The 15951-nt window shown below is 33.4% G+C and overlaps 1 protein-coding gene across 2 annotated transcripts in view; it reads left to right on the plus strand.

The window, feature by feature from the left end:
* The window catches only part of LOC106662324, a 408805-nt gene extending 398532 nt beyond the window's left edge, over nucleotides 1-10273 (plus strand). For both annotated transcript variants that reach the window (XM_014386347.2, XM_024227547.1), the window contains exons 4-6: nucleotides 5983-6122; nucleotides 9367-9601; nucleotides 10039-10273. In XM_014386347.2, coding sequence (XP_014241833.1) covers nucleotides 5983-6122; nucleotides 9367-9601; nucleotides 10039-10115 — 452 coding nt within the window. In that variant the 3' untranslated portion in view covers nucleotides 10116-10273. The remainder of the gene's footprint in view (nucleotides 1-5982; nucleotides 6123-9366; nucleotides 9602-10038) is intronic.
* Nucleotides 10274-15951: the final 5678 nt, after the last annotated feature.

Below are 15951 nucleotides of genomic sequence, written 5' to 3' on the forward strand. Positions count from 1 at the left end.
GAAATAGAATTAATGTTCAGTATATATATATATATANTATATATATATATACATATATTTAACCAAATCGTCGATACAAAATATCTCAGGACAAAATATTAATAAATTTGTTGATGACTTGTTATTTCTCAAACGCTTCCTTAATAGCACAGACCTGTATTTCATAGATACCGGAAATCGTTGAAAAAAGGGCAATTGAAATGGTCGAAATCCAATATTGAAAGTGGGTGTTTGCCCGAACCATGATTGGAATCGGATTTCTCCTATATTAAAAAAAGGAACCTCTGACCTACATTAAACCAATGCTAAACAACCTCTTTATTTCCCTAAGAACGTTTCTTCCGATTCTGCATTGAGCATGGACTCGAGTCGAAGGAGCAGACCCACTTTCAGCTCTTTCATTTATTCCTTTCTTGTCTTCGTCTTTTATGTTCCACTGAGTTTATTTGATGATATAAGTTATCAAAAAGTAAAAAATTATTGACGATTAGTCAGTCGAGTGAGTATTTTGTAATAATTATATCTATGACTACCTGACTCAAATGAGTTCGTATCCATTCTGACAGGAGAGAATTTTTCCTGATTGCATTATTTAACACAAAAATTACAAAAAAAAGCAAGAGGTTTTAAATAAATATTTTTTTATAATGGTTACATTTATGACTACCTGACTCAAATGAGTTCGTGTCAATTCAGTCAGGAGAAAATATTTCCTGATTGCATTATTTTACACAAAAATTGCAAAAAAAAAAAAGCAAGGGGTTTTAAATAAATATTTTTTTATAATGGTTACATTTATGACTACCTGACTCAAATGAGTTCGTGTCCATTCTGACAGGAGAGAATTTTTCCCGATTGCATTATTCTACACAAAAACTACAAAAAAATCAAGGGGTTTTAAATAAATATTTTTTTGTAATGGTTATATCTATGTCTACCTGACTCAAATGAGTTGCTGTCAATTCATACAGAAGAGAAGTTTTCCTGATTGAATTATTTTCCACAAAAAAATATAATAAAGCAAGTGGTTTTAAATAAATAAGTTTGTATAATAATTTTCTACGACTACGTGACTCAAATGAGTTTGTATCAATTCAATTAGGAGAGAATTTTTGCTGTTGATTTATTTTACACAAAAAAAGAAAGTGGTTTTAAATAAATTAATTTGTATAATAATTTTATCTATGACGACCTGACTCAAATTTCGTGTCAATTCAGTCAGGAAAGAATTTTTTCTGATTGAATTATTTTACACACAAAAAGAAAGTGGTTTTAAATAAATAAATTTTTATAATAATTTTATCTATGACGACCTGACTCAAAGTTCGTGTCAATTCAGTCAGGAAAGAATTTTTTCTGATTGAATTATTTTACACACAAAAAGAAGGTGGTTTTAAATAAATAAATTTTTATAATAATTTTATCTATGACGACCTGACTCAAATGAGTTTGTCTCGTCAGTCAGATCATTTTTCCTTTTGAATTATTTTACACAAAAAATACAAAATACAAGTGGTTTTAAATAAATACATTTTTATAATAATTTTATGTATGACTACCTGAGTTAAATGAGTTCGTGTCAATTCAGTCAGGGGATCAGTTTTCCTGTTGAATTATTTTACACAAAAAATACAAAAAACAAGTGGTTTTAAATAAATAAATTTTTATAGTAATTTTATGTATGACTACCTGAGTTAAATGAGTTCGTGTCAATTCAGTTTTCCTGTTGAATTATTTTTCACAAAAAAATACAAAACAGCAAGTGGTTTTAAATATATAAATTTTTGTAATAATTTTATCTACGTTTACCTGATTCAAATGAGTTCGTGTCAATTCATTCAGGAGTTTCTACAGATTTACCCCGTGATATAAAACATATATATTCAAACTTTTTTCCCCACAATAAGGTTTATGGTCGTCGGAAGGGGTAAAAATAAAAAAGTTTTAAACGATTTTTCAGTTTGCCCCAGTTGACTGTACTTTACCGCAGATTTGTTGATACGATCGATGTCGTCCTCCAGCGTGTTTTTGCCCGGAACAACGTCAAAAGGTAGGAGTTCCATTGGAAAAAGTTACACCGGCTATAAATCTTAGACAAGTTTGAGCTTAACGGACATGTCGCTCTGAAATTTTGGAAATAGATTGCTATAAAAATACCATGGGGGAAATATGACAAATATGATACACATCATTAAGAAACAAAGCCAACTAATTTTAACTGTATTAAAAGAAATCTAATGCCTTGTTTTATTATAGCGATACTAAGACCAGAAAAACAATGAAATTAAATACATTATTAAAAATATTTATGTATTTATTTTAAATATACTAAAAAGTTAAATCTGTATTTAGTCCGTTACCGACTATTCTAATCGTGCTGTTGTGTAAGAGGCTTTTCGGTCTTGGTTTAACCTGCTTATATCCTTGATCAACCGAAACGGAAACGAAAATGAGACGAAACAACAAAACTACCCGTTCTTCACCCTACAGACCCGATGGAGAAATTTTACAGAACAATAAATATTAGAACCATCTTGGAATTATTCTTGTTTGCTTCTTATAGAATTAGCTCATTCCAAAATATGCTACATTATTTACGAAGTTTAAATCATCATCACGTCACCTTTCCTATCGAAGGCTGAGAAAATTGGGATGGAAAATGAAGAAAGTGGATTTTTGGTAATAATTTAGCTATGGAAAAAATCATAGAAAAAGTCGTAACGTAAAAAGCGCACTGTACAAGTTTATCAATCCAATTTTGCGATACTGTGAAATTATCGATTTTATTTATATTTGAATAGGCAATGATGTCTATAGTGATCAATCTAAGAAGAAGTTTTATTACGGTTAAAATGTACTCCATGTGTTGTTCTTTTAATAAAATCTAAGAGGGCACTATTTAACACTATGGCACTAATTAACAAGAGTTAATAAAAAGTAAAAATATGATGATAGTTTATGTATGTGCGGTGCGAGCTGGGAGAACTTAGAAGAGAGCAGCTTGTAACCGGGACTCCGATTGATCCTTAGATGGCAGTTCAACCGAATATACGGGCTACTTTGAACTCGACGCGACTCTTCGAAATCTTTGACAAAGTTTTAGATATAACAGAGGAAAGGGAACCCGAATTGGGCAGCCATCCGGCTCCACCCTAGGTCATTCTGGCCAATGTGCATCCATTTCGAGCTTGCAGACACGGGAGAATTGTATGCAATTTGGTGCTGCTTAGAGTGATTCCAAACGATCGACTACTTAGTCTGCACCTATTCCACTGAGTGGGGTTGCTGATGTCTGTGGCAGTCTTCCATGGACCCTATCATTGTGTTCTTGCTGGAGAGATACTCTGAACTGGGAACTTTTCGGGAAAATAGTGGTTGTTTCAGATAGATAGGTCTGGAGTGTGAAAAGGAGGACGAGTACATACCTAACCACCGCGATCTAGCCCTCTGATGCTAGAAAAGAAATAAAGATAGGATTGAAGGAAATAGTAACCTCAGAGGGTCGAATTGGCAGAGAAGCTCCTACGGATCAAGAGCACAGTCGAAAGATAGCCCTCGGAAGATCTGAATTTCAAAAGAAACGTCACCCTCATTTCGTTAACCATATGTGAAGCGGGGTCACTATTTTTAGGCCAAAACTCGGCAAGCAGAGAATGGTTGCTCGATGTGTTCCAATTAATGTTGTTATAGGTCTTTCCTGTCATTCATGTCAAGGATCTTAAAGGTGGCATTAATTGGCTCCATATAAAGAACTAATATTGCCACCCGATATGAGAACTGTGCTTAAGCATGTTAACAACTATTTGGGTCCCCCATTCCAATTTTTGGAGGAAACGGACAGTTTTTTTTCTTTTTCAGTGTATTGAGATTGGGTCGAATTGGAAGATCGAGTTTTTTTCAATAACAAAAAAATTGAAATTGTTAAGAATATAAATATCTCGGTGTAACGCTATCCCCTCGTCTGTCTTTCAATTATCATGTCAACAATAAAGTGTCTACAACGAAACGTGCTCTGAACTGTATATGGCACGACTTAATTTCCCAAAATTTTATTCAGACTGTTCCACTCAGTTTGCCGCTATGTTACGCCTCACAAGTCTGGGGGTATGAAAAATTTGAACAGCTTGAAAAAACTCAACGTTTTTTCATTAGAAAGTTATTTGCCCTTCCCAAAACTACCCCGAATTTTATGATTTATTTAGAAACTAAAGTTTACCAGTTATTTTTATATACCTTCAAACTTCATTTTAATTACATCTTTAAACTCTTGAAACATCCTGATTACCACCTTTCCAAAATAGTAGCACTGGAAGTCGTTAGTCGTGGTGCATTGTGGTTTGAACGTTGGAATAGCATTTGTAGGGATCTATCATGTGACTCATCATTTTCTATAAATAACTTCAATGAGTGGCCTTTGCAGTTTAAGGAAATTATAACAAAACTGAGTGTCAATTTCAGTGAAGAACTTGGTGAACAAGTCAGATCAACCTCGCGCTTTTTATTCTATAAGGTTTGTCATTGGTCGAGTTAAGGTGGTTATTCAAAATCAGAGGGGACCTCCTTTATCTCATTGGTGCACCTTTTCGGGCTAGAGAAAATGTAATTTGTTCATTATGCAATGACCAGGTTAAAGAAGACATAGTGCATTTTATTGCAAAATGCACTATCCTATCGGAGATTCGGCTTCTGCATCTAAATTTTACTAAATTGAATGTGACACAGGTTATTGACTCACTGCTTAATGAATACAAAAATTTAATCAAATATGCTCGCCACGCCTGGCACAATTTAATTTTTGAATATTTTAAAGCCTTGTCATTCTAAATTGCTGGCCCAAATAATTTATATATCTATACTTATTGTAAAATAAACAAAGAACAAAAATTATTGTTTATAATGTATGTTAGTAATTAATGTAATTATTAAAAATTAAATTATCAATTGTAATATTTATTTACGGATCAATTTTTTTTTCTTTTTTCTCTGTGTCGACCAAAAATTTAAGACAAATGAAAATCGACCTCCGGCAGACGGACCCTCCATGCCGTAATTTTACTTTAAATTATATATTATGTAATGTTTATAACTTTTCTTTTTTGCAATAAAGTATCATTATTATTATATTTTAGATTTCGTGGTCCGACTGACCAAGTAACATCTATCAATTAATTAATCTTTACGTAAGGTATTGGTTGAGGTAAAAAAGTCAGTGTCACGAGCGGGATTCGAATTTTCCCTCCTTTTTGTCATTTTTCAAATGTCATGTAATCTATTTGATTTTCGGCGTCAAATGAAATGGACACGGAGTGCTTTAGTAAAGTGGCCCGATTGATCAAATAAATTCTTTTCAATTAAGTAATCTTTAAGTAAGGTATTGGTTAAGATAAAAAGTCAGTTCACGAGCGGTATTCTGGTGTCCGAGTGGATCGAAGTCGCGATAGTTCAAGTGGTAGAGCAACGGCATATTTAGCCCAAAGGTCGTGGGTTCGAATCCCGCTCTAGACACTGACTTTTTTACCTCAACCAATACCTTACTTAAACATTACTTAATTGAAAAATATTTATTAACAGGATTATGTAATGTGAGAATGCAGATTGTGAATCGTTTAAATTAGTTATGTACTAAAGGGTGATGGAATAATGCTGATTATTACATTTCCCTACTTGAATGAATGGTATTTTAATAGGAAAGAATGCAGTTAAGAAGGAGTGAGTAGGCTTTAAAAAGCTGTATGCATTGCGGGACCAAATTGACCACGCTATCTATCCATAGTCCCATGATCTTTGCTTATTGCGAAAAAGTTATAAGTATTTATGTATGAACATAGAAAAATATATTTGCGGAATTCATATTATATAAATATGTTAATTAATTAGTCCTCTTTCACATAATTTATTGGATTTTTACTGTTTATTATTAAAAATGCAATTTAATTTGAAACCAAAGCGTTGGTATATGGTTAAAAATATTTTTTTTTATAGATTTGCCAGAAAGCGGACCCCTTCTCCAGCTGGAGCGACCCATCGACTCGTACAGCCCCGGGGAAACGTTGAGAGCCAACTGCAGCTCCCCTCCATCAAAGCCGGCACCGATTCTCAATTTTATCGTCAACGGGAATCCAGTAGGTCTATCACTATAGATCACGAGTTTTCAAAATTCTACAAAAAAGTATTTAAACAGAAAACCGTTGTTAAACAATGTTTATGTAAAAAAAACTGAATGAAATGATATGAGGTCCGTTCAGACTCGCTCAGTCTCTAGATTATGGACTATTTTAACGTATATTTCTGTTGGTGTTTTTTACAATCCGTTTACGTACCTATCCGTTCTTTTCCGGCTCAGAAAGTTGGTCCGGTTCACCCAGCAAAAAATTTTAATGATACAATTACAAGTGACAATTTCTGACCAGATGGCTAAGTTCGTGAGTTCAGATAGAAAAAGTGTCTTGAACATTTCATTATAAATTATAAAATATTTCCTTTCTCACGGCTTCAAAACCCACAATTCGTGCGTACTTATCGTAAAAACTTTAGCTCGGTACTAGGGCGACTGAGGCAACTCGTAAAATTTACGCTGCGTTCGGTGATGTAACAATAAGTGAACAAACTGTAAAAAACTGTTACAAAATTTTTAAAAAAGTACTACATCAAATACAAAGCAGCACCTTTCAGCATTCACCGCTATTCGATTTTCGCGCTATTAGGATCTTCGGTGACACCCAATTCCGTGTTACCCGAACAGGATTCATTTTTCGTGACAATCCGATCAAAAAACGTCTCTACTTCTTGTCATCAAAGCGATATGAGTCAAAGGTGGCTTAGACGCTCAAGTTTTTTGCCGTCGACCAATTTATGAGGAAGCTTCCGTTCCAAGTCGATATAATCTAGAGCAAATGGTTTCATAGCTTGCAAATTAAAACGCACGGCAAATTTTCCTATATGCCTCTGCCGCCTTAATTAACTAAAAAATTTTTTGGTTTCCTGGTAAAAAAAACGACACCAAAAACTCATACTTCTATCGATTTGTTTTGGAGATGTTGATATTATCCTTCCAAAATCGATAATTTCAATTTATCGTGAAACTGTTAAAAAAAGAAGAAAATTGAAATTTAATTAAATAAATATTACAATTGAATTTTTGTTGTTTTAAATACCGAACTTTAAATAATTAAAAATAATCAGTTACTCGATAAATTGAAAAAACAACGTTGCATAAGGGTTTGCATAAAGTCAAAATAAAGGAAAATAGGGATCAACAAAAACTTTCTAACTTATTTACGGAGGCCAAAGTTATGCCGTTAGATGCAGTTTTTAAGGTTGTAATTTCCTGTAAACTTTCCATTCGATTGTTGAAGTTATTTCAAAGTTGCCCCATTTTTTGCGATTGTAGAAACAAAATCGGAGGTTTTGGAAGGTTATTTTAAGATGAAACATATTTTTTTCAAGTCAAGTAAGAAAATATTGTAACTTACTTCGTTAAATTATTGCATAATTTATGACCGAGCGACACAGCAAAGTAGGTTAGAATATTTTTTATCAAGGAACACAGATAATATTTGTTTCCTGACCTCTTGAAAATCTCCTGAGTACAACTTTTTGAGAAAATATTTTTTTCTCTCCTAAATGCCCCCGATTTTCCCCGAAAAACAGGAAAATGGAGATAAATTTGAAACGGCCCGACTGATTGATCTACTTGAAACTTTACGTGGGTTTAGAATCCTAAAAGCTCCACTTAACGGCACAAACCTCTTTCTCCGTAAATAAATTATAACCGTAGTTATATTTGGTTAAAATCCAGAGGAATTATGCATTTGTAAGTGGAACATTGTACAAAAATTTATCCAGTTTCATATTGTAAAATTCAAATATATTGATATACAGGGTGAGTCATTTTTGACGCACCATTGGAAAATCAACGTGGGTGCGTTTAAATCTGACTCAAGGCCTATTTCTTTTGATTTTAACATTAGAAAAAGGAAGTGAGTCAATTTTCGGTGCACCATAGGAAAATCAACGTTGGTGCGTCTAATTATGACTCGGCACATTTTATTTTGTTAGTCTCGTACCAAAAAATAGGCGAGTCACTTTTCGACGCACCATTCGTTACAAATTAGTTTTAGTAGGTTGGAAGGAAAATAAACAAAACCAATATTATTAAAACATTATTCAAACACAATGTAAAAATTAAAAAAAAATTCTTCACAAATTAATTTGATTAAGGTTTAAGAGTATTTTTTTCTGGTAAAGTAAAAAAATTAAATAAATGTAACAATCTCCATTTTTCTGGTAAAGTAAAAAAAATTAAATAAATGTAACAATCTCCTTTTTTCTGGTAAAATAAAAAAAAATTAAATAAATGTAACAATCTCCTTTTTTCTGGTAAAGTAAAAAAAATTAAATAAATGTAACAATCTCCTTTTTTCTGGTAAAGTAAAAAAATTAAATAAATGTAACAGTCTCCTTTGTTAGCAAACCAAAAATGTTCAAAATCATTATAATAATTGTTCGAACAGGCCTCCATTGCCACAGTAGCCTAGTCTATCGTAAAACGTTGATCGGACGAAAAAAATACTCTTAAACCTTAATCAAATTAATATGTGAAGAATTTTTTTTTAATTTTTACATTGTTTGAATGTTTTAATAATATTGGTTTTGTTTATTTTCCTTCCAACCTACTAAAACTAATTTGTAACGAATTGTGTGTCGAAAAGTGACGCCTATTTTTTGTTAGGAGACTAACAAAATAAAATGTGCCGAGTCATAATTAGACGCACCAATGTTGATTTTCCTATGATGCACCGAAAATTGACTCACTTCCTTTTATTAACGTATTAATCAAAGGAAATAAGCCTCGAGTCAGATTTAAACGCACCCACGTTGATTTTCCAATGGTCGTCAAAAAATGACTCACCCTGTATATAATAACCTTGAAATACCTTCAAGAAAACTCGTATTAAAAAAAAATTACTTATTTTTTCTCTGCTTTTTTTCGATCTAGTATCTTCAAAAAATTTATTAATCATCAGTTGTCAAACATCCTTCCTCTTAAGACCATCGACGACGTACTTATTATTTATATACATTTTACTTGTTCATCCATTTGGTCTTAGAATAATAATCTTAGTCAACTCATTCTTAGCCGGGATTAACAGAAAAAAACAGTAGGTTGAATAAAAGAACAAAAGGATTAGTTGAGGCTTTCCCATAAGAAATTCACCGTAAATACCCTTTTATAAATCCTTTTGTATTAATAACGCTCCGATGGGGTTAAGTTGCGTTTTTTAATCTTGATGGTGAATCAATTTTCCAGGAAAAGATATTACTTTTTGTCGTGCGACTTTACCGAAGTATCCGTTGGTTTTTCAGTGCTGGAAGGAAGGGGCTTGTGAGAGGAGGGTCGTACCCTTGAGCGACACGCTACACTGGAGTGCAAGCTACTTGACACTGCACCTGAAGCCGACGCATTTCAGAGGTGGCTCCCTCAAGATTCGCTGTACGGCTGTGATCAAAGGATTCTACAAGGAGGAAGCACAGGTCGACCTGAGAGAGAACACTGTCTACCAAACGGTAATGGTCGGCTCCCTCAACACAAGACATCTCGGTAAATGTTATCACCCGTTAAAACTTTTTCCTGTAATGTTTGTTTTTTCTTTCTTTCTTTTATAATTGGGGTAACAAGAAAGCAGCAAAAGTAAAAATTTCGATAATATAAAATAATGTTTTCATTTTATTAATGTACTCGACCTCACAAATTAATTGAAATTTTCACTTAGTGTCTGCTGGATGATGAACCTATATTTTGATCGTATAGATCATTTTGGTCTGCAAAAAGCGGAAACGCTTCTGACAGATCAAAATAACTGAGATAGACAGAGCAAAGTGATACCAAATGGCACAAACAACAATCTGTGTTAAATTTTGAATTTTTATTTTTAAAAAATTTTTTATCTGAATAAAATTTGAACAATTCATAAAACTAATTACTGATTATCAATAAATGAACCCTAAATTAATTCGCTTTCTTCACTTTTTTTACAGCATCCTCAAGTCTGATGTTCGAGTTCGGATACAATCTAACAATCGCATCATTCTGTCTCTTGTGGATATTTAGGTGATTATGTTACCCAGACTTGTTTCGGCGTTTTTCAAAAATGGAAATTGTTTCAAAGAATGAGCTCATTTCAATGTAAAACTTTTCAAATTAGGTTATTGGCATTTCATATAGTTTATTTTTAATGAAATTACAAAATGATATGAATTGTAATTATATCTTAATAATAAGCGTAATTGGTTTTTTACTGTTAATAAAATTATTTTTAATATAATTCTGTTTTGTATTTATTCCTTTATTATTAGTTCTCCTTGGCGATAAAATGCCAAATCTCTATAGACCATTCAACATCCGATGACCAAAATACAGTTTCTTACCAATCAATCAAAGTTAAATCTCTATTTCTTTTGTGGATAACGTTTGAAAAACTTACTTTTTTTTTATCTAGGAACAATACAATCAAGTGTTATTGCCGTTCATTACTCTTTCACTACTGTTGGAAAACGCCATGGGATTGCTTTATAGGTGGTGTTGTGACAAAGGTTTATCAATTAATCCTGCTAAACTAGAATTGATAATGTTTAGCAGGAGAAGAACATTAGGTAATTTTAAAAACCCTAAATTTCAGGGCATAGAATTAAAGTTAGTGGATTCCATCAAATTCCTTGGTGTGACACTTAATAGGAAACTTGATTGGAAAGGTCTTATTAATAACATATACAGGAAAGGCACTATATCAATGGTACAATGTAGGAGAATTGTCGGTAAAACATGGGGCATTAAACCATGGGTAGCCAAATGGCTATATACTGCAATTATTCTACCTAGATTCTTTTTTGCAGCTTTAGTGTGGTGGAAAGGTCTAGAAAATAAAGGGAATAGAAATAAATTAAGGTCATTTCAAAGACTAGGATGTTTGATGATGACAGGAGCATTTTCAACTACACCCACCCTAGCTCTTGAAATCATAACCAATACCACACCCCTTCACATTGAGGTTAAGGTCAGAGCACTAATCAGCTGCTACAGATTAATTAGCGAGGGCAGCTGGAATCATAAGTGCAATAACATAGGTCACTCGAAAATCTCACAACTATTGAGTACGGTTAACGGTCAATTATTAAGCGTTAGTGATAAAAAGATTAAAACCCCTTCGGGGAAAAAGCACTTTCAGGTTGTCACCCCTTGTGATTATAATTATAGTCTGGATGATGACCATCGTAACATAGACTGCTACACAGATGGATCACTTATCAAAGGAAAAGGGAGTGGTGCAGGAATCTACATACCAAAATTAGGAATCAGCATCTCCTCCCCTCTTGGCAACAACACCTCGGTTTTTCAGGCGGAAATCTGGGCCATCAATGTGTGTTGTAGAACACTTATGGAAAATAAAATTAAGGGAAAAGATATTAAAATCTTTTCTGACAGTCAGGCTAGTCTTAGGGCATTACAAAAAGATTTGCCAACCTCACGACTGGTGGAGGAAACTATAGATCTTATCAATAAGATCTCTTTCAGGTTTGAGAATAAGGTAACCCTTATTTGGATACCAGCACGTAAAGGACACCATGGCAATGAAAAGGCGGATGGCCTAGCCAAAGAAGGTTCTAATACTGCGTTTGTCGGGCCACAACCGGTATTACCTCACTCTACGAGCACAGCGAAAGAGAGTATCAATATCTGGGGCCTGAAACAATTCCTTAGGGAGTGGAATTTATCCCCCGGATACAGGCAATCGAAAGAGTTTGTTAAGGCGATCAAACCAGCGAAATGGCTATTCTCTATCTCAAGGAAGGGAATTAGGAGGCTGGTAGGTATTCTTATGGGCCACTGCCCACTGAGAAGACACCTCTTCGTAATGGATATCCTACCAGATCCCTTTTGCCGCTTCTGCGAAATAAAAGAAGAAACGGCAAGGCACTACCTTGCAGAATGTGATAGGTATGCTCGGTCTACATTTGAAATCTTTGAAGGAGAGGACATCACCAAATCACTCCCCGAGATAAAATGGTCCAAAATCTTGGGGTTTGTAAACCGACCAAGTCCTGGACCTTACCCCTCGGGTCTTGGTCGCCCACCCTGCATAATATACAGGGTGAATTGCTACTCGTGCTACAAACTTCTCCAGTAGATTCTTCACCCTAAAATGAACAAAAAAGTTCATATTGTCCATGGTCCGNGAATCGGACCATGGACAATATGAACTTTTTTGTTCATTTTAGGGTGAAGAATCTACTGGAGAAGTTTGTAGCACGAGTAGCAATTCACCCTGTATATATATATAGCAGCTTCAAAATGAATGTGAATCATTTAATTGACTAGATCACCATATAAATAGCCCGGGTCGTGCCTTGGCACCTTATAAAGAACGTGTAGGCATGCCGCGGATTTAAAAATGGTTCTCTTGTACAGTAGCTAGTTTCTCGGTTTCCAGTTCCGCTTTTTGGAGGACGTGGGTTTTTTATTGTACGTAGTTTTATGTATTTTGTGGTTATGTGTTTTATTTCAGAAAGTGTATTTATTAGTGTGACGGGTAGATGATGAAATATTGAGTTATCATCCCCCCCTCCAGCAGTGTGTGTACAATTAATAAAAGTACCCCATCAATCCTGATTTAAATTAGATTATTAATATTCTGTACAGGTCGATGGAAAATTTTCTAATACTCCACCGAGTTATCAGAATGAGTGCGTGTTCAAACGAAAAATCCATTTTTGCAATTAAACGTTTATTTTCTACTGCTGGTAACTGACCATTGAAAAATTAAATACAAGTGCTTAAAGCTCGGTAGTACGGGCAACTTTTGCGCAATCGCCATATCTTTCAGTATTTACAGAACTAAGAAAATCTTACTTAAACTTTAGACAAGAACTTTGGAAACTCGTAAAAGCTTATTTTCTAACTGATTTTGTATTTTGCTCGCTTAACTAAGCAATAATAAAACAAATGAATCTCATAAGGCTTTTAATCCTCTTTCTCTTGGTGTAATCATATTTAAAGTTGGTTTAATATTTTATCAGATACGGTGGTTTTATGGAAAAAGTTGTGGGAGGTTGAAGTAAAACGAAAAGTAAAATATCTAGAATACAATTGAGATTAGACTTTGGGACTATGTTCGAGGGACACTCTCTATTTAATGCGATTTAACTAATCGCAAACAAAATAAATTACACGAGAAATTACAAGGCAAAACGATATTAAAAATTAAAATTTAGATTCATTAGAGTTCGTTGTCCGATTGACCGAATAACTTTTTTTTTCAATTAATTAATCTTTCTGTGAGGTATTGGTTGAGATAAAAAGTCAGTGTCACGAGCGGGATTCGAACCCACGACTCTCGGCTAAATACGCCGCTGCTCTACCACTTACATAAAGATTAATTTATTAAAAGTTAGGTTGAAAAGGCCTACTAATTATTTTATAGCTTACAAAAATCCATTTTGCCCAGAAGACTAACAAAACAAATTACCTAGTAATACTGGCTTAGTTTGAAGTGAAATGCTTTTACTCCATAGTTATAAACAAGTTAGAATAACTTTAAAGAATTAACTTAAGTAATGAGATATAATTTAATGTTTAAAAGCATGAATTCAGAAAATTTCAGAAACAATTGATTAATGTTAAGTACCTTAAAAACAAACCATATTTTATCAATCTAAATCTCCTTTTCTGTTTAACAATATGTTGAAAAATGGATTTTGAGTTATCTGTAATTTTGTAAGTTCATTTTATACAGAGCCTCTCGAGGCTATCATATATGTTAGAGTATGCAAGAGCATCATAATACACTGTCTTTATTGCATCTGGTTTTAAAATATACCTTAACTTCACTAATTTCGTGGCCCGCTTGACTAATTAATATATTACAATTAATTAGGGTTTTTAGTTGAGATAAAAAAGTCAATGGCACGAGCGGGATTCGAACCCACGATCTTCGGCTTGATACGCCGCTCCTCTATCACTTGAGCTATCGTGATCTCGATCCACTCGGACATCAACTTCCTATCTCAACCCCACCTTTTGAGATGACCTCGATCTATACTTCACTAAAGCTCTCCGTGGCCATTTCATTTGTCGTCGAGAATCCAACCCGATTACACGACATTTGAAAAATGGCAAAGGAGGGAAAATTCAAAAGGTGCGGTTGAGATGGGAAGTTGGTGTCCGAGTGGATCGAGGTCATGATATCTCAAGTGGTAGAGCAGCGGCGTATCAAGCCGAAGATCGTTGGTTCGAATCCCGCTCGTGCCATTGACTTTTTTATCTCAACTAAAAACCCTAATTGATTGTAATATACTTAAAGTTTTAAATTTACAGCATGGCTTTCGAATTTTCTTTATTAAATATAATTAATTAATATGCAAATTGAATCTATGATATAAATCAAACAACATTCCAAGATACATGACAGACGTTACAAAACGTAAAACAGAGGAGGTACATTTTTTGGGCGTTCTTGCGATCAGTTTGGCTACATTTAAAAAAAATAACATCAGGGACTTCATTGGCGCAAACTTTAAAATTGGACAACGAAAATGTTATCAAATTTCTCTTCTCTAAATTTAGCTGAAGGAAATCCTTGCTAATCAAGTTTTGTGTTTTAGATGTTTTTCCGTAAGCCAATTGTCTATTATGAGGGAGAAATTTAATTAGAAACATTAAACCACTTTTTATTGAACGAAGGTCTTAAAGCATATTATGAGTATTAAAGAAGGTGAATAAGGATCATTATCACTATAACAAATGTATTAATTAATATGATAAATTATCAGTTCTTATATGTTCACTATTATAGTAAGTAATGTTTTCAGAATTTAAGGTCCGAAAATAAAGTATATGAAATCGGTTATGGCATTTATTTACCGAACTCGATTGTAACTGCTCCAATAACAATAACTTTGACCACAATAGATTCAATTCCAGTACAAGAATCTGAGCAGATTAGGGTTACTACCTCTTTTGACATTTATTATCGTAGCCATTTATTTAGAAAGTAACATAGATTTATGATTACTTTCTTGACAAATAAACGTCATTATTGCCTATTATTAAAGCTGAATTATTTTTATGTTGGAGCTATAAAGAGGAAAAAGAAATAAGGTGAGAATGAAATACAATTATATGGTGTACAAATGGCCCCAAAACCAGTTAAGGAACTAGATTCTGTGCAATTCCAAAACATGGGCAATCAAATTCATTAAAAAAAATAATAAAAGTCAAATTGAAATACATGGTAATAATGCTTGTGTCATAAAAAATTTTAGAGGTTGCATGGACAAAAATCCACTTGAGAGCAAACAAGTGATCCTAAAAGCCTTGGCGCGTAAAAATGTAACACACAAATTAGTAGGTGAATGCGATCTCAAAGAGCTAGGAAGAAATAACTATTTTACAATATCCTTGGTTCCAGGACACCCAAAAATTCTGGGTAATAAACAAGAAGACAAGCGACGGAGTATCAGGAGATCCGCAAGAACATTATCTCGATAATTATGCTGAAATAATTCAAAGTTTTGCACCAATAATAAAACGAACTTTTTTAAGCTTAATATATAATTAGAAAAAATCACAAATTTTAATATAAATTATTGCAATGTATTTTTGAAATCCTCAATAAAAAACTGAGGGTCTCATTAAAAAAAAAAGTTAAGACGTTTTTGAGGTCAAAAAGACAATGAATCAAAAAGTTTTTTTCTGGAAGCGATGAAACACTTAGAAATTAGACTTTATGACAAAAACTTTGGAAAAAGATTCAAAAAATCGGACCAAAATTAAGTAAATTAGGGGATATCTTCCGTGAAACTCCCTGTATATTATATGTTTGCTTTTGATTTTCTGTTTTCTTATCTAATTAATTCTTCCTCTTATGTTTCAATTATTTTATTATTTTTACATGT

The sequence above is a fragment of the Cimex lectularius genome, unplaced genomic scaffold (genome assembly GCF_000648675.2).
Source record: "Cimex lectularius strain Harlan isolate CLEC.00 unplaced genomic scaffold, Clec_2.1 scaffold106, whole genome shotgun sequence".
In the NCBI taxonomy this organism is placed as follows: Eukaryota; Metazoa; Arthropoda; class Insecta; order Hemiptera; family Cimicidae; genus Cimex; species Cimex lectularius.